We start from the raw sequence: 23,934 nt of genomic DNA on the forward strand, positions 1-23,934 counted from the left end.
TTCATCAAATAAATGTCATCTTAAATTTCACTCAAGTCTGCAAGTCTTCCTGATAGAAATATAGATAATTTAAAATATTTAGAAACACATTGAATATTTAATAGTTTTTAAATACATTTCTGCTATGTAAATCAGTCCACACACACCCTGCAGGACCTTTGTGGACCTTTTTGAAAACCCTGGATGTACAGTAGTAGATTATAAGACCATCAAAGTGGCCAGTGCAATAAGGCTGGTAATTTTCATCATCTATATGTCACTCATCTGTAAAATCCTGCCCTTTTCCTCAACATGGGTTTATGTCAACAATAAAGGTAATTACTCACAAAAGATGTCTTTTTTGAGACAAACAGACATTGTTTTTTTCAACGTCTTGTGTATTGGACTCTAAGTGAGAGTATGTTTGGGGTAATTAACACACTACTAAAAAGGCTAGCGGGACTCGCTGACATTTCACAACCTCCACTGAGTCTAGAGCGAGGGAGAGCAATAACATGAGAGTCTAGCGTCCCTCGAGCCCCTGGGTTCTCCCTGAAATCTGCAGGCAAAGGTCAACCCTGCAAGGAACACTTGTTGTTGGGAAAACAGTATCACAGGGAGCTATTAGGACATCTTTGGAGACATGCAGAAAGTTCAAGGAAAATTATAAGATATTTTCTGAGAGATGTTTAAAGGTCTATTGGCATCAGGAGAGATCTGTTTTGAAATGTTAATTATGTGGTGGGAGATAACAGCCTGATGTAAACGTTGATCAATTAGTACATTCAAGAACGTTTGAAAGGTTGAATATAGAGTGTGCATGTATGACATATTCTAGTACATTAAGCATGTATTTGATATACAGTGGCCCCCAAAAAAGTGACACTGAAGCCATAATACAAATGTACAATATACATTTTGGAAAGCCTTTGAATTATATGAGAAAATATCAAACTGATATTTATTTTAAAGACAGATAGCACAAACATGATTTTACAAGCAAAAAAGTCACACACACACACACACACACACACACAAAATGTTTAGATTTATAAAACAATAATAGATTGTATTGATATCACTTTTTGTGTGTCAAACTTTGTGGAACTGGGGTTGTAAATGGATTAAAATCTTTAATTAAATTAATTACGACAATTATCGCATATATTAATATTTGCTAAGAAAGGCCCCCAAATAATGATAACACAATAAAAATAATACATAATCATAAAAATAGCTAAACATTATATATACTCTAAATGAGCACTTTATTAGGAACATCTGTACACCTATTCATTCATGCGATTATCTAATCAGCCAATCCTGTGGCAGCACTGCAATGCATAAAGTCATGCAGATGTGGGTCAGGAGCTTCAGTTACTGTTCACATCCACCATCAGAATGGGGAACATTTTTTATCTCAGTGATTTTGACCACGGCATGATTGTTGTTGGTATGATTATTTCTCTAACTGCTGATCTCCTGGTATTTTCATGCACAACATTCTCTTCACTGATATATATATATATATATATATACTATTTAAGCAATAAGTTACGAGAGGCCATGCTATATTGTGAATATATTCAAAATATGGAACAGCCTTGAGTGCCTTATTGATTTTATTAAATGGCTAACACAAAAAAAAATATTAAAGACACAAATGTTCATTAAATGTTTTTTTTTTTTTAAAGTAAAATCATTAAATGCCATCCTTCCACTAAAAGATATTACAAAAATAACAGTTAGCTATGGGTGCTGTGCAGTGAGACGAATAGAAGCTCAGTAAAAAAAACAAGGCCAGCTGTGTTTTATCGTGAATAAAGCATGGCTATTGACCAATCAGCATCCTGAACCCAAACTAAACAATATAAAAAGTGACTTTAGAAGTCAAAGTACTATTGTTTGTTTTATTCCCATATCATCATTTAATATAATCCTGCATCAATTTTTATCAATCTGTCCAGTTCTCACATAGGAGCTAGTAATGTTAATGAAGAATCAATTATACATAGTTAATAATTTGATCGCATAAGCTTATCGATCGTCTTTTAATCAATTTCAGCACAAATGTGTTTAGTAATCTTGCCAGTAGATAGAAAAAAAGACTATACAGTCTATAAAAAGACTATACTATACCTATATATAAGTCTATACAGTCACCCACCACTAGAGGGTGCACTGATGATTGCACGCATGTCTAGTCCTGTCAGCAACACGGAAATAAAACAGCTTGTAAAGGTGAAGCGTGGTTCAGTGTAATCATAGAGCATTTCTCGATGGACATTACGTTTACTGCATAAACCGTGATAGTGTGTTAAAGTACTCCCTGTATCATCCACACTGACTATCACATCAGTTCTCACCAAGAGAGCAGTTCACTCCGCCCCTTCCGCTACATATGGCAAGCCATGAGCAGTGAGTGTATAAAGTGTCAAACATTCCACACTCTGTTTTGAAGGTTGAAGAAGTGCAACATCTGGGTACTCATAGTACATTTCGTTTTGTTGCATTTTCAGTGTTAACACAGTAGTCACAATACTTACACTTCAAAATGACAAAGGATAGTGCGGACGTGTGGTGTATGGGATGCAACATATACAGTATCTTCTATACAAGTTATTAGTAATACGTTAACAGTAAAATATACAATTCACAAATTCATACTAAACAGAGCCTGAATGTTTTCACATCTCAAATAATTTCAAGTAATGTTTCTGCAATGTTGACATTTTAGAGTTTGCATTAAAACGGTTAGTAAGTCAAAAATCAAAGTTTGTGTGAATAAAGTTTTGATGCATCTTGTAGCTATTGTTTGAGTTTCAAGCTGTTCACCACTTACAGTTTATTATTGTTAATTTAATATATTAATTGATTTTCATTCAATAACATTAATGAAACGTACATGTGTGTCAGACGGACACTTTCGGGGCGTCTCATTTGATTTTTCCGGCTTCTGTGTCAAATTAAAAAGTAGTTGAAAATTGACTTTTGAGATCCATGCATTCTGTTGTGCTTCTTCATCCAGCTGTCAAAAAATGTGTCCCGTGTGACCGGCTCTCATTCTGTGGCTGCGCTGCTTGTGAGGTTTGTTGAGGCGCGCTGACTGCCCTCTACTGACGCAGCTTGTAAAAACATGAATTTACATGTACTTGAAGATTAAATGGCTCAGATGGTTGGAAAATGCAGTATGTACTTTTATTAAAGTATTTTTGTAATTTACAAATGGGTCAGGGGGCACGATTACTTGCGTTAACTTTTTGCAAGATATATTGTGCTAAAAGCCCTATGTGAAACATTTGTAGACAGATGACACTTTGGTTGATATTTTGCTGTCTAATGTATGACCTTAATGCCTTTTTAAGTGTGACAGAAGTTTCCTAATGTGTACAGATGCTTTCTGGGGCACACATTTTATATATAAACATCTTTCAAAAATCTTCACAACAAAATTTTTCACAATGTAAATGAATACAGAGACACTGAATGTTTTTAAAAAAAGCATGTTATTAGTAAATATCCAAAAGTACAAGAATTCACATACAAGAGCCTTAAAATGAGGCCTTTTTGCAAACGTCTATAACACATAATGATCCTGAGGCCAGAGTATTTTGAGGTATTCTTAACTGGATTCTACATGTGTAAATTACACTACAATAGTAAAAAAAATGCAATCTTAAGGGGAACTTTAACATATCACTGTTTCCTCAATTTTGCCTATCTATCTTTAACGTGAACAAAACATTTAGGTGGTTTTTGATTTCCAAATCTTTTTTGCAGTCCAGTCGAACAATTAACAAATATCAGACATATTTTTCTGACTATTTCAAATATTCAGGAACAATAGTGGATCACTTTGCTGTAGGTATCTGTTTTTTGTCTGTAAAATAAGACAATTTATACAACAGTATAATATGTAACTAATTGTTATTTAGTAATATAATATTTGTACATAATTGAAATGTATTTTATTTAGCATTTAAATGCAACAATCAAATGGCACAGGTCCCAGTTTTAAGCATGTTAACATTTTGCGCACAAGTCTACAGTTGTGCAAAGCAAATATGCCAAATATTATGGAGAAAACATATTTCTGAGTGGTACAACCATAAGATTTAATTTCCCTTTTTAGTGTATAAATGCTATTATAAAATTTACCATAAATACATACCTTTCAATAAACCATACAATACAGATCATGTATAAATAGGGAGCATTGTCAGCCATGTTGAAAATGGCACAGAACATGGTCTGCTGGCCTCATGTCTCAGGTGTATACACCTTTATGACTTTGGTTTTATTGAAGGACCCTTCTCACCAAATGGGTCCCTTCCTCCTTAAAGGGCTTGTATGAAGTGCCGTTTCATTTTCTCGTGAGCAACTGGTTCTCCAGAACCTCCAATCGCTTTGTCATAGCAGACAGTGAAATCAGGTTAAGGAATTAGAATTAATTATTGGTCAATACATCAGAACTGCCGTATGCATAAAGTATCCAAAATACTGTAGATTGTTACATTTTCTGAGGAGAATAGGGGTATCATTCATGTCCATATTACAAATGGTGCAAGACGAGTAACTAAGCCTAAGTTTAATGCTTACTGTACCAGTAAGGTTGGGTGTTTCTTATATTATATGTAACATATTTATATATATAATATTTTTGACAAAGGAATAGTTCACCCAAAAAGAAAAATGATTCACTAACCCTGATGTGTCTGACTGTCTTTCTTCATCGAAACACAAAATGAAGATTTTTAGAAGATCAAGCTCAGTCAGGTACTTATAATAGAAGTACATGGGTGCCAGCACTTTGATGGTCCAAAAGTCATATTTAGGCAGCATAAAAGTAATCCACATGACTCCAGTTGATCAATGAATGTATTCTGAAGTGAAAGTTTATAAAGTCGATAATTTAAACTTTAAATTGGTGCTTCCGTCCAGAGCTCTGATGAAATGTAATGTGATAAAATGATCTTGTAAGCTGCTGGCAGGAAGCACATTTTAAATGTTAATAACATTTGTGCTGACGTGGGCGTGGCCGAGCGACATCTGTGGAGAGCGAGGCCAGGAGAGAAAGTACGGTAAGGATTGACACCTGTGGGAAATCACCTCTAACAGCTGTATTGTGTTGCAGTGAGAGCTGGAGAGGGATAAAAGGGCAGTCCAGACTGCTGGAGGGGACAGAGAGAGACCCACAAAGCTGTGTGTGTGCCTGAGCACATTTGTTGCTGAAAAGCAAAACCATTTGTGTAAGCTGAAAAGTGTGTGAAATAAAGTCTCACGTTGGATTTTTTATCCGGATCCAGCGTCCTCCTTCACAAAGTGAGCAACACTTTGTGAAGGAGGACGCTGGATCCGGATAAAAAAATCTGTCACAACCATAGGCGGAAATCGCGGGGGGGTCGGGGTGGTTGGGGGGGGCAGGACCCCCCCTATCTGAGGGTTGTCCCCCCCTAAAATATCATTAAAATATGTGTATTGTAAATAATATACAAAAACAACAACAAAAACCTTGGTGTCCCCTTCAAAAATTGCTCTTGAGAATTGTTATGTTTATTGTCAACCCCAACATTTTGATGAAATTTTCGCCCCTGGTCACAACGTTTTAATTATCGATTTATTTTTTACACAAATATATAGATTTGCTTCAGAAGACATTCATTGATTGACTGGCGTCCTGTGGATTACTTTTATGTTGCTTAAATGTGATTTTTGAACCGTTAAAATGCTGGCCTGTCACAGGACGACAGGCTTTCTTTGATTAATTTAAATTAAATTAGAGCAAAATGGATGCAATGTGGCAATGTGCATCAACATCCAATTGAGAATCATCTTTTTCTGGACTCAGTAAGTGGACAAGGTATCTTTTGAGGTTTGATGAATGATGCTGAGTGAGAGATCTGAAACAAAGAGCCATTGAAGCCTGTGGTCACAGAGGTTTATGTGAGAAGCCAAACCAGAGGGGCCAGTCTGGAACACATCAGACCAACAGACAAAATGTGGAATCTCTTTTTGCACAGAGGCTTCTGTTAAACTCCTTTAGCTTCTTTGTAAAAATGCTACTACAGGCTATATAATTATGTTAAATGAATATTTGCTCACTAAATGACTTTATGACTAAAAGAACTGTATTTTTATATTCTGAAGAACATGTAAATTGTGCTTGCCCATGCAAAATCCACAGACACATTATGAGGGTGTTTTGAAGGTGATTGCTATAGGCTATTGCATTTACTAGGGTATCATGGGTGATTGCTAGCTGGTTTCTAGGGATCTCGGAGGTTGCTTACGGGCCCAAGTCAAAAGAGCCCAGTTCCACGTCTCTATGGTATTCTGGACCCTAGATATGGCTCTGGTCGCTCCTTCAATGTAAGTCTATGATATTTAGTTGCCTGTTTTATAGCTTGCCAGGTAAAATGTTTTATCAGTTCAAAAATACCCCATCTTTCCACAACAAGCCAGATGATTTTAGGTATTTTGTCTGTAACAAAAACAGGAATGAGTTATGCACCAAAGTTGAATACTTATGGAATGGTCAATGATTTAAAAAAAACCTAAACCTACATGTTAGCAAAAGAAATACTGACAGTGTTCTTGCCTTAGTAAACACAACTAATGAGCAAGAAATTGATTGGAACAGTTTAGTAACATGTACTTCAAATATTCATTGGTTAAAGGATCTTCACTGAAGATATAAAGGATATGTTTCTGGTTGAGCTGGTCCAGGGTGGATATGGTGACCTGCTGGAATTCCACAAGACTTTCACAAGTGCAGGGGTCCTTCACCTCGACCTCCCCCTGACTCTCAGCTGAAAACAATAGCAGTACATTAAGTGAGATTGATCAGTTTCAGAAATTAACTTTCCCTTTCAGGGGCAATATTTGCTATCTGGGTTTGATTGCTTTTTTTTTTTTTTTTACCTTTATGAGGCCATATGTCATATTTCATCTCAAATACTAAACAATGCATGTAATCAATTCATTAACACATTCTCAATCTGAATAATTACATTTGAAATGTTCTACATTTTTGTTACTTTCAGTGGCATTTTTGTTAAATTCTGACCCTGAAACTGATTAATCAATATTCATGGTAAAAATTCTCAAATGTATAAGATACAAATTGGCTCATCTAAATGTGGGTTAAAAAAAAAAAAAAAGAAAAAAAAAGGATTTTTGCAGGTTGTTCAGTTTATTTAATTAAAATGATCTAAAGCAACACAATTCTAGAAAATGTTGTCACGACTTGGTTTTAATGTGTTCTATCCAATTAAATTTGTAAAATATTATTTTAATTCATCCATTTGGACTAGATTACAAATTTTTGTTGCATTCATGAAACCTAAAATTTCCATTTCAAAGCATGCTTTGCATGGGACTGAATGGGTTGAACAAATGTTGAAATTAAATGTTATTTTATGCTTTTTTTTGCAAGATGATAATAGGAGGTTTGTTAGTGTTTAACACTTTAAGCTCTGAAGGTGTTTTTAAAGTTTTTCTGTTTCAGTGGCATACCCAAAATTAAAGGCTCATATCTAAAAAAAACTAAAACAAGGAGGATTAAGTACTTGTATCATGATGTATGATTATGATTATGAAACTAGCAGCCTAAGAAACTGCTGGAATTCATAAATTGAATTTTTCTTATTTGACATTATAAATCTCTGGGTGTAAATAAATTGGCTTTTGTTTTGTTCCCAATTATGTCAGCTGTGAGAAAAGTTTTGTGTTGATATGACAAAGCAATCAAAAGTTATAGCATTAAAAAAACAATTTATAGTGTCCATCTTTGACAAAAATAGGTGCTAAATGATACAATTTCGTATTTATATATATATTTCTTCAATAAAATGAAGAGTTTAGAATTACATTCTCTCAATAGTATGTCTTCTTTTGTGGTAAATGTGTCATTTTAACAATGGCAGTGGAGGTTTTTGTGTGTGCTTGGATTTGATTGTCCACCCCGTTATGCCATGATCCTCTGACCTTTATTTCAAGATATTTGGTATGGACTGATGTCACCCTTAGGAGGTGGACATCAGCAATTCAGCAAAATCATGTCAGAGGTATTTGAGGTGTGTAACTTTTCTGTTTTATTCATGTTTCCCTTTATTTTGTGATGTTAATCATGTGTCATCAAGAATTACATATCAACCCTGTTATGGAAAGATATAGGGACAATTAATATACATTTAGAATTTCAACATATTTATGTTAACAGAAATACACTAATCACTAAAAGTTTACAAATATGTTACATGGAGATCTTTAAAGACGATGCAGTGGTTAATTTTACCAATCGAATATCCACCCCGATGGAGCCCACCTCACCCAACGAACATCTGAAGTATAAAGGTCATTTAGCTCGACCTGTATAATTTGTGTAATCTTTAACTTGTCCCTTTAACAATAAAACACAAAGATACCTATAAAATGTATTTTTTTTTAAGTTTTAAAGCCGAAAAAGTCCCTGAATTGTAGTAATGACCCAAATATACTTATCAAAAACAACATTTTAGTTTACAATTGATCCTTTAAAAAATAAAATAATAAGATGATAACTGACAACTCATTCTCAGTAGATTTTTGGCTTTCCTATCCTTCTTTTTGTAAATATAGTGTGTGTTTGTACTTGACAGGCTCTAGATGGCGCTTTTGAACAGCTTACTGTGTAAGTGTGTGTACGCTGTCTAACACAAAGCACATTCATGAAATCACATTTCTATGATCTTGTTTACATCTTTCCAAGTATCTGTCTATTCTGTGTTTTGGCATGTTGTTTCAGATGCACCTGCGCAGACGTTGAGTTTGAGGTTCTCAGCAATCTGGCTCATGGCTGTGAAGTCTGCGGTGTAGAAAAAGTTTTTTTCCACGGGCTCAGAGGCGATTACTCTCAGTTCATCCTCTACGGCTTTGCCCACACCAACAGCATACATGGTGATACCTGGAACACACATAACACACGCATAGTGAAGTCTAATCAGTGGCAAAGCTCAAAAGAACATATTGGACAATTTCTACAAAAAGTGGGGAAAGTAGAGCATGAAAGTAAATTTTTAATTTTTCAACAAATGGTCAGTGAAGGGAGGTGCGTCCGTCTCATGAGGTCAAATTAAATACTATATGAGGCCGATTTACCCGGGAATTTTTTTAATGTCTGAAATTATGCCTTTTTTATTTTTAACTAGTGGCACCTAATAAAAATGCCAAAAAATACAATAATTAATTCTAGAGCAAATATTTTCCTAAAAATTGATGGCAACATATGTGGACAGCAGACAAGTTGTGAAATTTTAAATAATATCAAGCTATAGAAAGTCAGATTTTTTAAATCAAATTGTTTATGTTTGCAGGAGTGTTGGTTATTCATGTTTTTGAGACATTACAGACGTTACATTAGAAATTAGCATAAATAATTCTGATTCAAAGTAATGGCCAACATCATCCAATCATTCCCAACCATGTTAAAATAAGATTATACATTATACATTCTGAATCTATGTACCAACTGCCATTGTCTCATGTCTGCCAAACATGTTGAGTGGTCAAAACATTATCTGCAGCCTTAAACTAAACTTTTGGTCAGATTTTTGGAGTGAATACACTTAGCTGCATATAGAGCTATAGGATGCACCCTTGCTTCCAATTTAGTGAATGACTTAACCTCCAGTGTGCTGTCTATCTGTACTGGTCTCAGAACAGTTCGAAATGCACCTTGTTTCATCCTAACTCCATTTAAAGCATCTGAAAGCCAAAATGTTTAGCTTTTGGATGAACCCATTGATTCTCAATATGATAACACACAGTAAATATAGGATTTATAAGGAAAACATGCTAAAGTACACATAATAATGTGCCTGTCGGGCAATGTTTCTAAGGTGGTAAAAGACCATTTTAGAAATACATTTAATATATTATCCAAGTGTCAGCTGAGCATCAAAGATAACGCCCAGGTTCTGCACTTGAGAAGTGGAAAGCATCAGACTGTTATCAACCATTAATTTAGTATAGTCAACTTTACGAGTAGCAGCAGGTGAACCAATAAGCATAAGCTCAGTTTTGGAGCAATTCAATTTCAGAAAGGTATACGGCATCCAATTCTTATTTCTTGCAAACTCTCAGTCATAACAGTTAAAGTGCAGGTGATATCAGGGCTAGTGTTAATGTAAATTTGAGTATCATCAGCATAGCAATGATGCCCAAGGCCATATTTCTCAATAATCTGCCCAAGGGGAAGCATATAAATGCTGAACAGAGTGGGGCCCAACACTGACCCCTGGGGAACACCCTGACGTACTAGTACAGTCTCCAATTACACATTAGAGTACATTGTGTTTAGAAGTGTGGCGTTTCTGACAAATAACTAAAATTTAAAAAATGGCAAATCGGATGAAACTAGATTTAATTTAATTTTAATTTTTAATTTTAATTGATCAATTGTCACACATTTCTGCACATACATGGTGAAATTATTTATTTTTCACATATCCCAGCTAAGCTGGGGTCAGAGTGCAGGGTCAGCCATGATACGGCGCCCCTGGAGCAGATAGGTTCTATGGGCCTTGCTCAAGGGCCCAACAGTGGTGTCTTGGTGGTGTTGGGGCTTGAACCCCTGACCTTCTGGTCAGTAACCCAGAGCCTTAACCGCTGAGCCAAGATTATAGAGACTATAATCTTTTGACTCAAACAGATTTCAATGTAAAAAACGTTATTTGGTTTCATAACAAATGTAGTTTGTTTGCATTTCTCCCAAACACAAATTCCTCTGTGGTCGCCACCATGTTGTTTTGTCACATTTATCCCTTTACTGACAGCCCAGAGTGTCCTGAACTTAAATCAGTCGGTGTAGATTAATTTAATTATGCCTTGCATATAGCGAAGCCAAAATACAATATCCATGCATGTGTAAGTGGGGTCACACAATGCTAAAATTGTTGGATACTGTCGAGAAGAGAAAATTATTTTAGGTTATTGTTCTCCAAATCTTATTGTTGGGGCAAGTTGACACATGGCAGGTTCATGGACTTTTTCATTCATTAGAATTTATATTAGAGTTAAGGATAAAGTGTATCTTTTTGGTCCGGTCTCTCGTAACCTTTTTTTTAATTATTTTATCACCTTTTGCCTTCACTAAATCATTTTAAACTGTTCTGTGGTGTGACAACTGTATTATAAAAAAGTGGAAATACTCCATGTAGTCTATCAATCTAAAGCTGCATGCATATTAATTCTAAAACAATTGTGAAATGTTGTGAAATTGCTTTTGATGGAGTACAGCATGTCTCAATGCAGGACATGTCAACTTACCAAAATTATTTCACAAGTTCACTGGTTCATATAGTCCTGGAGCACATTAAAGTAAACAGATTTGGCATGCTATCCATAATGGAGGGGGTCAAGCACATGACTTTTCTATCACTGTGACTCTTATTTATGGTCCTAAATAACAATACCTGCTTCCTTGGCCTTCTTGGCCCACTCTGTGATGTCATCCTGTGAGCGTCCATCGGTAAACACCAGGCCAATACGTGGGATGTTCTTCTCAGCAGGACGTGCTCCGTTAGCCTCAGTGAAGCTGTTCTCCACCATGTGTTTGAGAGCCAGACCTGTCATGGTTCCCTTCTCCATGTATTCCACATTCATCACAGCCTTCTTGATCTCCTCTTTACTCTGGTACATACTGAGGGGGAATTCTGTCCTCACTCGGCTGGAATACTGGACAAGACCCACGCGTGTGCCCTTAGGGGAGACATCGAGTTGATCCACCACCTGGTTAACAAACTGCTTGACAAGCTCGAAATTGTTTGGGCGAACACTTTTGGAACCATCGATGAGGAGGACCAGATCGATATTAGAAGATCGACAGGCTTGGGGAAGGAGAGAGAATGAATGAACATGTATTTCAGGAGTTTGAAAAATCTCAAAAAAATGTTTTGACTAATGCTCAGCAGAGAAAGTGTGTCATTGTTTTATTAAAAGTGAAGTGTGTAATTTATGTGCTCTGGTTGTTTATTTTGGCAAATGTAGATCACCTGTATTCCATCAAGACGTTTTATTAGTATTATTAGTAGTAACCAATTATTTGTAAGGGCTACAGAGCCACAGTGTTGACACTTTTTGGGAAAGTCATCCTAAGAATCTCTTACTTATTGTCAGGTCTGAACATTAAAGGAACAGTTTACCCAAAAATAAAAAAAATCTAAAATTATTTACAAACCCTATTGTTGTTCCAAACACGCATTACTTTCTTATGTGTAGCACAAAAGATGTTTTACATATATATACCGGTCCGTCTTTTCAATTCAATGGCAGTTGAAAGCGATTCACATTAAACTTAAAAAGGACACAAAAGTAACATAAAAGTAGTCCATGAGGTTTATGCATCATATTCTAAGTCTTCTGAAAACATACAGTCAGAACACGTCAACAGTAACTAATCAATAAATTATAACAGAATTTTCTTTTTTGGGTCAACTATTCCTTTAAATTTGGATAGGAGAAAACATTTGATCGTTTAATTTTTATTGACAATGGCAAGGACAATGTGTACAGTTATGCTATGGAATTAACAACTGAAACTTGTTTGGTAGGTAAACTGCTTTAAGAGATCAGATTTAGGAATTTCCCCTAAAATTCAGGGAAATCCCAGCTGTAATAAATCTTAGTGTGAGTGAGAGTGTGCCATACTTCCGCAGGTCTTGCCATCGTCCTGTAACAGATGGCCCTCAGGACAGATACAGTGATATGATCCTGGAGTGCTCACACACTGGTATTGACAACCATGTTCGACTGTGTTACACAAGTTATCCGCTGTAGAAGACACAAAACAAGGCATGAGACACTTTAAATAAATCAATTTCTAAAGACAGAGTTTTTTACTCGGGGTGACACTTTAATTTGATACGTTTTAAGTTTTGCAGTTGAGAAACTTGCAAAAAACACATTATGAATATGAACAAATACTAACTACAGAGTTTTGCATAACATTGGCAGCAGATAGAGAGGAAGTCTGGTTATGGAATGAATGGGTCTTTTAAAACAAATGTCCAGAGTCTTTAAGGCAAGCAAAAAAAGAAATTATAAACGACACGCTTGATAGTTTTGGCCTTTCCAGCTGTTCAAGGCCAAGGTCTGTGAAGTCCATAAGGCCTGAAGAGGGGGCGCTTTCACATCCGTGTCATGATGATTTTGAATAGTCTTATTGTTTTTGAAAGGTCAAGTTAACCTTACAAAAAGTGCAGTTTGGGTAAATGAATCAAATAATGCATAACTGGAAGTTCTTGACTTTAAGGTCAACAAATCATATCTTATCTACATGTTCTAAAAGGTAAATAAAACCTTGAATGATAGTTTGAAAAGTTAATGTTTTCCACATTTCCTCTAAAAAAGCAAATACATAAACATTAGTCTCTTGTTGTTGCCATGAACAGACATTATAGGCCCCATGAAATGTGTTGACATACTTCGGACATTTGGGCAGACCATATAGAAGGATTTGTCCCATTTAAAAAAAAATAGCCAACAGGCTATTTTTCGTTACATGAACTATGATTTGTTGCAGGTGATATTAGGGAGAGGGGCAGTCTCATTCTTGAGGTAATTTAATTGGAGAAAAAAAAATTGGTGTAGTGCAATCAATATTTTTAGTCCGTCTGTCCCCCTCATACGTACACATGCAGGTCTTTCCATCCTCCTGAAGAGTGTATCCCTCATTGCAGCGACAGAAGAAGCCATTGAGCACACTAACACACTTATGATCACAACTGTGATTCCCAAACGAACAGTAGTCGATCACTACAAGACAAAATCAATGGCAATATTTAGTAAGCAAACAGTACTTAACTGCCCTTGAAAGGGAAGACTGTCTATTTAAGTGGTTTGATCATAATTCAAGCAGCTGGTAGAACAGTTGACCATAAATGACCAACTTGGGCCACCTAGAAACCATGTAATGATTGAAGAATTAAAAAACATTTTGAGAACTAAACAAATTAAGGAGTCTGTAGCATAGCCAAACACAGCATACAGGCAAGATTAGCTTTATGTTTGTGTTGTGTTGATCTCAAACAGTGATTATGTGGCCTGGTTGACTTCACTAACTTGTGCAGGTCTTCTTGTCATCATTAAGAGTGTATCCTTCCTTACAGCGGCAGTTAAAACCTTTGAGCACACTCACACACTCGTGCTCACAGCTATCATTCCCAAATGAGCAGTAGTCGATCACTAGAACAGAGGACAGCAGGAAATGTACTTAAGAAGCAGTAAGCAGTGCAAGCAATAGACCAGTTGTCCAGTATGCAGCATGCATTAAGTACACACTGACAAGCAGCGATAGCCCTGTTGAAAATATCAGCATTGCTGATCATGCTGGATGATAAACAGCATGGCTATGCTGATCTACTTGCTAGACCAGCACAAAACCAGCACTAAACAGCATAAACCAGCCTGAAATTCATTTCATACTATAAATTCATGCTTGGTCTAAGCTGGTCTCTTTTCAACATGGGCGTTGCTGTTCTTGTGTTGTGGTCTTATGTCTGTGCTGTGTACTGTCCTTCTGTTTATGTGGTTAAAATAGTAGCATGTTGACATTTAAACCAGCTGGTCCAAACTTGAAGAAATGGGGCAAAGCTACTTTATGGACCCTTTTTTACAGACTTCATTGACATATTTACACCTATTTTAGCAGCTTAAATGGAAAGTTCACCCAAAAATGAAAACTCAGTCACCATTTACTCACCCTCATGTCATTCTGTTTGTTGCATAATGTTGATTATCACAAAATAAATGTAGAAAAATCTATGTTATATTAAGGCACTTACTATGGAAATGAATGGGACCAACCTGTAAATGCTAAATTTCACGTGGGCAAGAACCAATGACACTGCAACATGACATTAGGTCACGAGACACACCAATGAGGTTTGATGTTACCACCATATTGGATTTCAGCACTCGTTATAAATTACCATAAAATACTTTATAAATTATTTGATTTAAGAGTGGATATAAACTTAAATAATGGTCTGTTCATCATACAAATTGACTGTATGCCCTCAGTAGACTGGGAATATGCTGTATGAGTCGCATGGACTACTTTATGACACTTTTGGGTGCGTTATAAAGCATTAAAGTGAATCCCTTTATTCTGCCATTGTACTGAATTTAGCCAACGGTATGTCCCGTTTCATTAAATGATTTCCTCTTGTGTTCTGCAGAAAAAAAGAAAGCTACACTAGTTTGTCATTCCAAAAGGGTTAGTAAATACTGACAGTATTTACATTTTTGGGTGAAGTATTCCAGATGTGTTTTAGGTTGGTCTGATTTAATGATCTGTATTAGTGTGTATATATACAGTAGCAGTGTGTGTGTGGAGGTTTCATATATTGCCCTCACTAACTTTTGCAGGTCTTCTTGTCATCATTAAGTGAGTATCCATCATTGCAGAGGCAGTTAAAGCCTTTAAGCATGCTTACACAATGGTGCTCGCAGCTATCATTCCCAAATGAGCAGTAGTCGATCACTGGAACAGGCAGAAAAAAGCAGATAAGCTCAAATTAGTAGTAGAGTAAGATGATCAGCCAAAGTAGTTGGCAAACAGCAACATATTTGTAAGAGGCAGATGCAGGAAAACTGTAAAAACGTCTCTACAGCGATTTGATCATTTGTTTTTTGTGTGTGTGTGTGTGTGTGGGGTATAGCACGCACTAACTGACGTTCACTCAGGTGATTAAAGTCAACATGAAACACATTCGCAACTGTTTTGTTTGTGCTCCTGAATTCTGCAGTATTTCTGAGTGAAACAGGATATTTAATGAGAAATATATTTAGGGCGGTACTTTACTTCATCCATCAGGAATTTATTAGATGGTGAAAAGTGGGCGTTATATACTGGAACAAAGGGCTTGCTGTCAGGAAAGTCATTACAGAGACAGAGCAAGTTATTAGATTTTGAATGAAAAGCTACATAGACATAGATATTTCTTTCTTTGGAATAATGTGCACAATAAGATGAGTAAAGTGTATTAAGAAAGTAAATCGGGTCAGATTAGATTTCATGTTGACTTTAAGTATATGCATTCTGTGTATAAGTAGGTTTATGTGTGCAATTTGATTATGTGGCCTTCACTAAGGGTCTTCATGTCATTGTTGCGTGAGTATCCATTGTTACATTGGCAGTAAACGCCTTTCAGGACACTAATGCACTCGTGCTCACAGCTATCATTCCCAAATGAGGAGTAGTCAATCACGAAATATAGATTAGATTTATTTTAATTTGAGTTGCAGAATATTGTAAATATTAGATATAAGATTATTTTTGCTTTCCATTTGAGTGCAAATTTTCAAATCCTTCCAAATTTTTCTCAAATGTCTACCACAAATATGTCAGAGAACTTGTTTTGGGCCATCAAGATGACTACATGAGTCTACTATTAAATGGCAAGATGGTGTATCAATCCTGAAGGAGGCATATCGATTTTTTTGTCCTCAATAAACATGGGGGGTGGGGGGGGTTATTCTATGAACATCAACACATGGATGGTTTTCACAGTTGCACACCATTTCAGTGTTTACAACAACATCTCCCGCTAAGCACGTTACAATGCATTCCTTCCCCCAAAATCAATGGGGAATTCCGGGATGGCAGACGCCTCGAAATAGGTCCCCTTGGAGCTATGGGGCACTTGGCTTCAGCCCGTGTATGCCTATGCGTTAATGTGCCCATGACCATCTTAGCAATGGATGGCCCAAATATTGATGGTAAACAACTGAGAAAAAAGCAGGGAAATCAATTTCTAAGGTCAATAAAGTGATTGTCAGATAAGCAATGTTGGGCCTTCACTAACTTGTGCAGGTCTTCTTGTCATCGTTGAGCGAGTATCCATCATTACATTGGCAGTAAAAGCCTTTCAGGACACTCACACACTCGTGCTCACAGCTGTCATTCCCAAATGAGCAGTAGTCGATCACTAAATATAGATTAGATGTATTAGAAATTGAGTATAATATCAAATAGGGTAAACATTTCTCTTAAATATAAATATTGTAGTTTCAAAATGTTCTCAATTGTAAACAATGAACATGACAGAGAACTTGTTTTGCTCAATCACATCCTTTATTATGGCAAATGATTTGTTGGGAGTTCTATCTCATTATTCAAACTATAAAAGTCTACATGCAACTAAATTGCACGTTTAGTAAGATGGTGTGGCTGAACATGATGGAAGCTTAGTGTGTTTTGACCACAATCAGCATAGAAAAATGTACAACAAATCCCGGAAGAACCATGGGAAGAGTTGTAACAGGACTGCATAAGCATGGTGAGTTGAACTTTTGTGCTTTAAGTGCTTTGAGAAAGAACAGAGCAGCGGTGGCAGGAGGAACAGGAAGGAGATTGAATTAGAACCATGACCCCTATGGGGTCCAAAATTGTTGCCGTTCAAATTAAAAACACTCTGCTACTGTTTAAAATGTCCTGACCAGCTTAGCAAAGGATGTCCCAAATATTGAAAGTAAACAATTGAGAAAATTTGCTGCAGAATTGAAATTCATACGTGAATGTATGAATTGATAGTGAGATGAAGGATGTTGGGCCTTCACTAACTTGTGCAGGTCTTTTTGTCATTGTTGAGCGAGTATCCATCATTACATTGGCAGTAAAAGCCTTTGAGGACACTCAAACACTCGTGCTCACAACTATCATTCCCAAATGAGCAGTAGTCGATCACTAAAAATGGATTATATGTATTAGAATTTGAGTTGCAGAATATTGTAAATATATAATTAATCTCAGATATAAGATAACTTTTGCTTTCCATTTGGGTGCAAATTTCCAAATTCTTCTCAAACGTCTACCACAATTGTGTTGAGGAACTTGATTTGGGCCATCACATGCTCTTATTGAAGCCCTCAAGATGACTACAAAAGTCTACTACTGAATGGCAAGATGGTGTATCAAAACCTGAAGGAGGCATATAGTCTTTTTTGGCCCCAATTAACATAGGAAAAGCAGAGGTTTTGAGTAGAGGTTTCCACTAACCAGTAACCCTGAGGAACATCTGTTGGTATTTAAATTAGAAACACTCCATCTCTTTTTTTGAAAAGCCCTTAACATCTTAGCAATGGATGGTCCAAATATTGATGGTAAACATTTGAGAAAAATAGCAGGAAAATTGATTGTTAAGGAATTCCTTTAAATAAGTCAATAAAGTGATTGTCGGATAAACAATGTTGGGCCTTCACTAACTTGTGCAGGTCTTCTTGTCATCGTTGAGCGAGTATCCATCATTACACTGGCAGTAAAAGCCTTTGAGGACACTCACACACTCATGCTCACAGCTGTCATTCCCAAATGAGCAGTAGTCGATCACTAAATATAGATTAGATGTATTAGAAATGTTTTGAAATTTCAGACTTTGACATGTTGTGCAGAATATGGTAAATTTTCCATTAGATCCATCTCAGATATAACATTACTGTACTTTTGAATAGTGTTTAGGGGCTTTAGCTTCCATTCTTTCAAATGTTTCTCAATGGTCTACGATGATGAAAAATTTGTCATCATGTGCCTTCAATTTGGAAAACATATCTTATTTTTCTGCCCAAAGGTCTACATACTACTAAATGACATTTTCACACAATTAAGAGAATGAATCCAAGGAAGTGTGTCAATACCTCTAGGAGGCATAGAGAAAAAAAACGATATTCCAAATACTGATATTTATCAAATGAGAAAAATAGCAGGGAAATTGAATTTGCAAGGAATTCCGAACAAAATTTGGCCTATCACTAACTTGTGCAGGTCTTCATGTCATCGTTGAGTGAGTATCCATCGTTACAGCGGCAGTAAAAGCCGTTGAGAACGCTAACGCACTCGTGCTGACAGCTATCATTCCCAAATGAGCAGTAGTCGATCACTGGAACAGGTAGAAAATAGAAGCTTTTGGCAAAGCAGGAACAGCAAACCACATCAAACCAATATACCAGCTGTGTTTATTTTGTTTCATAATAGTTAAATAGTTAAATAGCTAAAATGATGAATCTTGCGCTTATTACTGTTTGGCCATGTACACTCCAAAAACATGTACTACAAAGTGACAACGGCATTTAAATGTGGGAGTGAAACACGCATATTGTTGCATGTTTACGCAATAGAGTTGTCACTCTTGAAATGTTGTTGAGACATTTTTTACCAAAAAGTAATTTCAGCAACTGGTTGTGTTGGGTAGAGTACTTCTGAAATGTAATCTGGTACTGATTACACAAATGAAATTGCTATCAGTCACATAATCTTTTATATTACACTTTCAGGCTAATTTAATCTGATTATTTTAGATTACCTTTGGATTAACTATTACATGTTAATGTTTCTTTGAAAGTCAATACTCAATATGTAATTATATAATGTTTTAAAAAGTAACCGTAATATGTATAATTTAGTAATCCAGTAACTGGTAATATATTATCGTCTGTGAATTTTAGAAAACTGTCATAGAGGCCATATTTTGTATGTATGTGCACACTATGCTGCATTAATATAAATACGGTTGTCACTTCCTAAATGTTTCAGGAGTAAATTCGGTTGTTGAACGTAGTTGTTCGTAAATTAACACAAATATCAAACTTGTACGTTTTTTGCAAACACTAGAATTATAGTGCAAAATAGAGAATTCTAGAATCTATGCAGACTGTGAATCAGTTTGTTTTTGTACTTTCTTCCAACTAAGTGGGCTGAGCACTGGCTTAATAGATAAACCAGCTGCTCACAAAAGGAAATGGATAGACAGGTTGTGATGATGTGCTCTGTTGCAACATAAGGCCATGCGCCAAGCTGTACTACATTACTTTCTCTTTGCATTAGAGACTGTGCCATGTGTTGGAAAAATGTTAGTTAAGAAAATCGACTGTGCCTAACATGTAATTATGGGCTTGTTAAGTTGTGGTCTCTAAATAAACTTGTGAGTTCTCCATATGTGAGTGTATGTGTGTGTGTTTTTGTGTTCGTGTCCCTCACTAACTTGTGCACGTCGTCTCATCCTCGTTGAGTGTGTATCCTTCACGACATTGGCAATAAAAGCTTTGAAGCACACTCACACACTCATGCTCACAGCTATCATTCCCAAATGAGCAGTAGTCGATCACTGGAACAGGCAGACAAAGGTGTGAGACATTGGTGATGAGAAAAATGGGAAATTCATTGCTGTTGTTTATGTTTGCATTTGGATGTGCCAGCACAGAGCTAAAATGCAAACATCAAAGAAATGTCAATTTCTTATTTCTAATTGTTCTGTATCAAGAGGGTACCACGTGTTTGGAATGGAATACTAACATACTGCCTACTGCAAAGTATACACTGTATACTGCATGCTAGTTTTAAAAAATAGTGATAAAGTATGCAGTATGCAACAATAAATATTTCAAAATGTAGTATGTATCTGCATTAGGTTATTCCAGCTCAGAGCCAATGTGCAATCAAGCGTTTTATAAAAATATACAGTACATGGCATGATAATAAAGTTTGTACATTGTATGCTATATTTCAAAAATATTGTAATAGTGCACAGTATGCAACAATATACATTTTAAAATGTAGTACACTAGTTCAAATGGGATATTCCAGCACAGAACTATATCAACCATTCCAATCAATCTTTTTCAATAAAAAAACATAGCATCCTACACATTAAATGTTGTATACTGCATGCTATTTTTCACAAATAGTGAAATATATGTATAACATTTATTGGTGCATAATACTAAATTCGGCTATTCCAGCACAAATTTAATGTGCAATCAGCCTTTTTCTATAAATTATACATGGCATTCCATAGGGTAAATGTGGTATACTGCATGCCATTTAAAAAAAATAGCAAAACAGTATGCATTATGCAATAATACATGTTTTAAAATGTTGCATGCTACTATATTTAGCTATTTCAACACAGTGTTAATGTACAATCAACCTTTTCCTATATAATACACATAACATAAAACAGTAAATGTTGTACACTGCACACTTCATTTATCCAAAATACTTAAATACTATGCAGTATATAACAATAAATGTTTTAGTATGCTGCTAATTTGGCTAATCCAGCTCCGAGCTAATATGCAATCATCGTTTTTCTATAAATATACATATTATATTATGCAGTAAATGTTGCGCACTACATGCTAGTTTGCTAAAATAGTATCTAGATAGTATGCAGTATGCAACAATAACTGTTTAAAACTGTAGTATGCTGCATTGTTGTCATGCAACCCTATGTTGCATGCTTACATCAGCAAGAGGTTTCTAAATATCTTCTCAGAAATAAATACGTTTTGTATTTCTAATTCAAATGTTGTGTAAAAAATATCCTAACTTTAGGTAGTTAGATCAAAAATAAAGGTTGTGTCTGATAATGCTTTTGGAAAATTTGGAATTCTGGAGAATGTACACAGAATTCATACTGCATACTAGGACGAGTATTATTGCTGTATGCCATTCCAAACATCCCATGTGTCTCGGTAGAGGATACCTCAAGTCTTCAAATGTTTTTATATATACCAAGTATAAAATCCATCTAAAATATTATAAGTGTTGTGCAGGGAGAAATAATTGTGGCCCAGTTGCCCTCACTAACTTGTACAAGTCTTCAGGTCATCATTGAGTGTGTATCCTTCGTTACAACGGCAGTTAAAGCCATTGAGCACACTCAGACACTCATGCTCACAGCTATCATTCCCAAATGAGCAGTAGTCGATCACTGGAACAGGCAGAGAACAGTGAGAGAAGCTTTGCAATATGAGCATTATGTTGAACAGTGAATATACTAATAAATGTAAGTATACTATGTATTAAGGTACAAATAGCAGGTGTACTGTATATTGACTGTACAGTGCTATCTGTCTATGTTAGGAATGAAGCAGACTGCTTACTGTGCAGTATAGAATGTATATTGCACACTTTGGTAAATGTAGTAAGTAATCTAGTAAGCATTTTCCATGAAGACAACTTGCATACTGTGCACAATATACAGTTGGTAGTTTACTATTCCGAACATAACCTTTGTTTGCATGCCCTTTGAGTAGATTAATATACTGTACAACGTGCCTTGGTTTGCAAGCACTTCACATTGCATGTTTACATGCTTAAGTGTATGAAAGCACACTTTAAAAAAATGCACATTGAAATGTTTTTACACAATGTATGAAACTACATTACTATGTGGGAAATAGTGAATTAAGTTACAGTATAAACATACACACTGGAGACCAATGAAAAATTTACTATAAATATAATATAATTATTAAGTATTAAATGTGAAACAATATATTTTTCATTAGTGGTCCCAGACTTTTGGATGTGTGTGTTGTGTGTGTGTGTGTGTGTGTGTGTGTGTGTGTGTGTGTGTGTGTGTGTGTGTGTGTGTGTGTGTGTGTGTGTGTGTGTGTGTGTGTGTGTGTGTGTGTATCTGAACAATTTCAAATGCTACTCCAAAGATCATTTTGTTGCATCACTAACTTGTGCAGGTCCTCTTGTCCTCGTTGAGTGTGTATCCCTTGTTACAGTCACATGTGAAGGATCCGGGTGAAGCGATACAGAGCTGCTCACAGTCATGCTTCCCTTCTGCGCATAAATCAATGACTGCAAGAAGCAAACACACACATGTTTAACTCCTGTGGAATAATAATCATGCCATGCTAATATAATCACTAGTTTGTAAGAGTACTCACATTTGCATGTCTTGCCATCCTCGTTCAGTTGGTATCCAGGCAGACACAGACACTGGTAGGAGCCAGGCGAGCTCTCACAGATGTGATCACAACCATGATCTGATTCTAGACACAAGTCCATCCCTGCGAAATCCAATGCAAACATCAATATTGTGAATCACAAAGCAAGAAAAGATAATGGCACAAAGCATGAAAAGTCTTTATGTTCATGAGATACACAATTACCACAAAGCTTGTCTTGGAATTGAAGCCCAAACTGATGAATAAGGTCAAAGCTCTCCACTAGGAACACGTGATCTTCAAATGGTGGAGATGCCATTGCTCTGAGTGATGTCATATCGGCCCTGGCGACACCAATGGCATAGATCTCAATACCAGACTCTCTCGCAGCCGCCGCCACTTCGGCCACACGGTCTTGCGGACGACCGTCGGTCACAATAACAGCCACATGTGGAACTTTAGGACGGGCGCCTTCCTCGGCGGAGAAGGCTACGTTCATGGCATAACGGATGGCGAGGCCGGTCATTGTGCCCTGGGCCAATGGAATGATCTCATTGATGGCTTTCACCATCTGCGCTGGCTTGCTGAAGGCTTTGAGGGAGAACACGTTCTGGACTTGGCTGGAATATTGGACCACACCAACTCTTGTATCCTCCAGGCTAATGTCCAGCTCATGGATGATGTTGATCATGAACTTGCGCATCGTCTCGAACTCATGCGGACGAACGCTGCGGGAGCTGTCGATGATGAAGACTAGGTCGACTGGGCCAGATTTACACTTTGGCTCAGCTAGAAAGTGTAGGAGAATGAAATTAACAGCACACATAAAGACATTACTGCCTCAGGGGTTATAAGGAAATTACATGGTTTCTCCAGTATGCAATTTCACATAAAAAAAATCTTATGAAAAACTTGTGGATGTTTCCCTATATAAAGAAATCCAAAGAAATCCAATAATAAAGGTGGATGAACAAAAAATATTTGTACCAATAAAAACATGCATCAAAGTCGGCACAATGTGTCCCTATATAATGAAAACATAAATCCACATTCAGGCACTCATGTGGAATTTCAAAATTAAAAATAATGTGAGGGGTTTATATATATATATACAATGCACCAATACCAATACAGTGTGTATTCATTACACAGGGAAACATATTTTTTTTCATGCAATTACCCTTATTCGGAGCACCTGCGGCATTTTTTGTGCTCTTGCATATTATAATTATTTAT

At 36.3% G+C, this 23,934-nt stretch overlaps 1 protein-coding gene across 26 annotated transcripts in view; it reads right to left on the bottom strand.

Annotated features, from left to right (window-relative positions):
- Positions 1-3,380: 3,380 nt before the first annotated feature.
- LOC127646900 (matrilin-4-like) overlaps positions 3,381-23,934 on the bottom strand; it is a 33,661-nt gene continuing 13,107 nt past the window's right edge. The window contains exons 3-19 of one of the 26 annotated variants that reach the window (XM_052130854.1): positions 22,924-23,487; positions 22,699-22,821; positions 22,487-22,609; positions 21,606-21,728; positions 19,998-20,120; positions 18,774-18,896; positions 18,227-18,349; positions 17,585-17,707; positions 16,827-16,949; positions 15,380-15,502; positions 14,080-14,202; positions 13,651-13,773; positions 12,667-12,789; positions 11,433-11,846; positions 8,771-8,923; positions 6,684-6,788; positions 3,381-4,401 (exon numbers count right to left, since the gene is read on the bottom strand). In XM_052130854.1, the coding sequence (XP_051986814.1) occupies positions 4,343-4,401; positions 6,684-6,788; positions 8,771-8,923; positions 11,433-11,846; positions 12,667-12,789; positions 13,651-13,773; positions 14,080-14,202; positions 15,380-15,502; positions 16,827-16,949; positions 17,585-17,707; positions 18,227-18,349; positions 18,774-18,896; positions 19,998-20,120; positions 21,606-21,728; positions 22,487-22,609; positions 22,699-22,821; positions 22,924-23,487 (2,771 nt within the window). In that variant the 3' untranslated portion in view covers positions 3,381-4,342. The remainder of the gene's footprint in view (positions 4,402-6,683; positions 6,789-8,770; positions 8,924-11,432; positions 11,847-12,666; positions 12,790-13,650; positions 13,774-14,079; positions 14,203-15,379; positions 15,503-16,826; positions 16,950-17,584; positions 17,708-18,226; positions 18,350-18,773; positions 18,897-19,997; positions 20,121-21,605; positions 21,729-22,486; positions 22,610-22,698; positions 22,822-22,923; positions 23,488-23,934) is intronic. The other 25 variants (XM_052130859.1, XM_052130856.1, XM_052130855.1 and 22 more) reach the window with 25 other exon arrangements.

The sequence above is a fragment of the Xyrauchen texanus genome, chromosome 7, assembly GCF_025860055.1.
Source record: "Xyrauchen texanus isolate HMW12.3.18 chromosome 7, RBS_HiC_50CHRs, whole genome shotgun sequence".
Classification (NCBI taxonomy): domain Eukaryota; kingdom Metazoa; phylum Chordata; class Actinopteri; order Cypriniformes; family Catostomidae; genus Xyrauchen; species Xyrauchen texanus.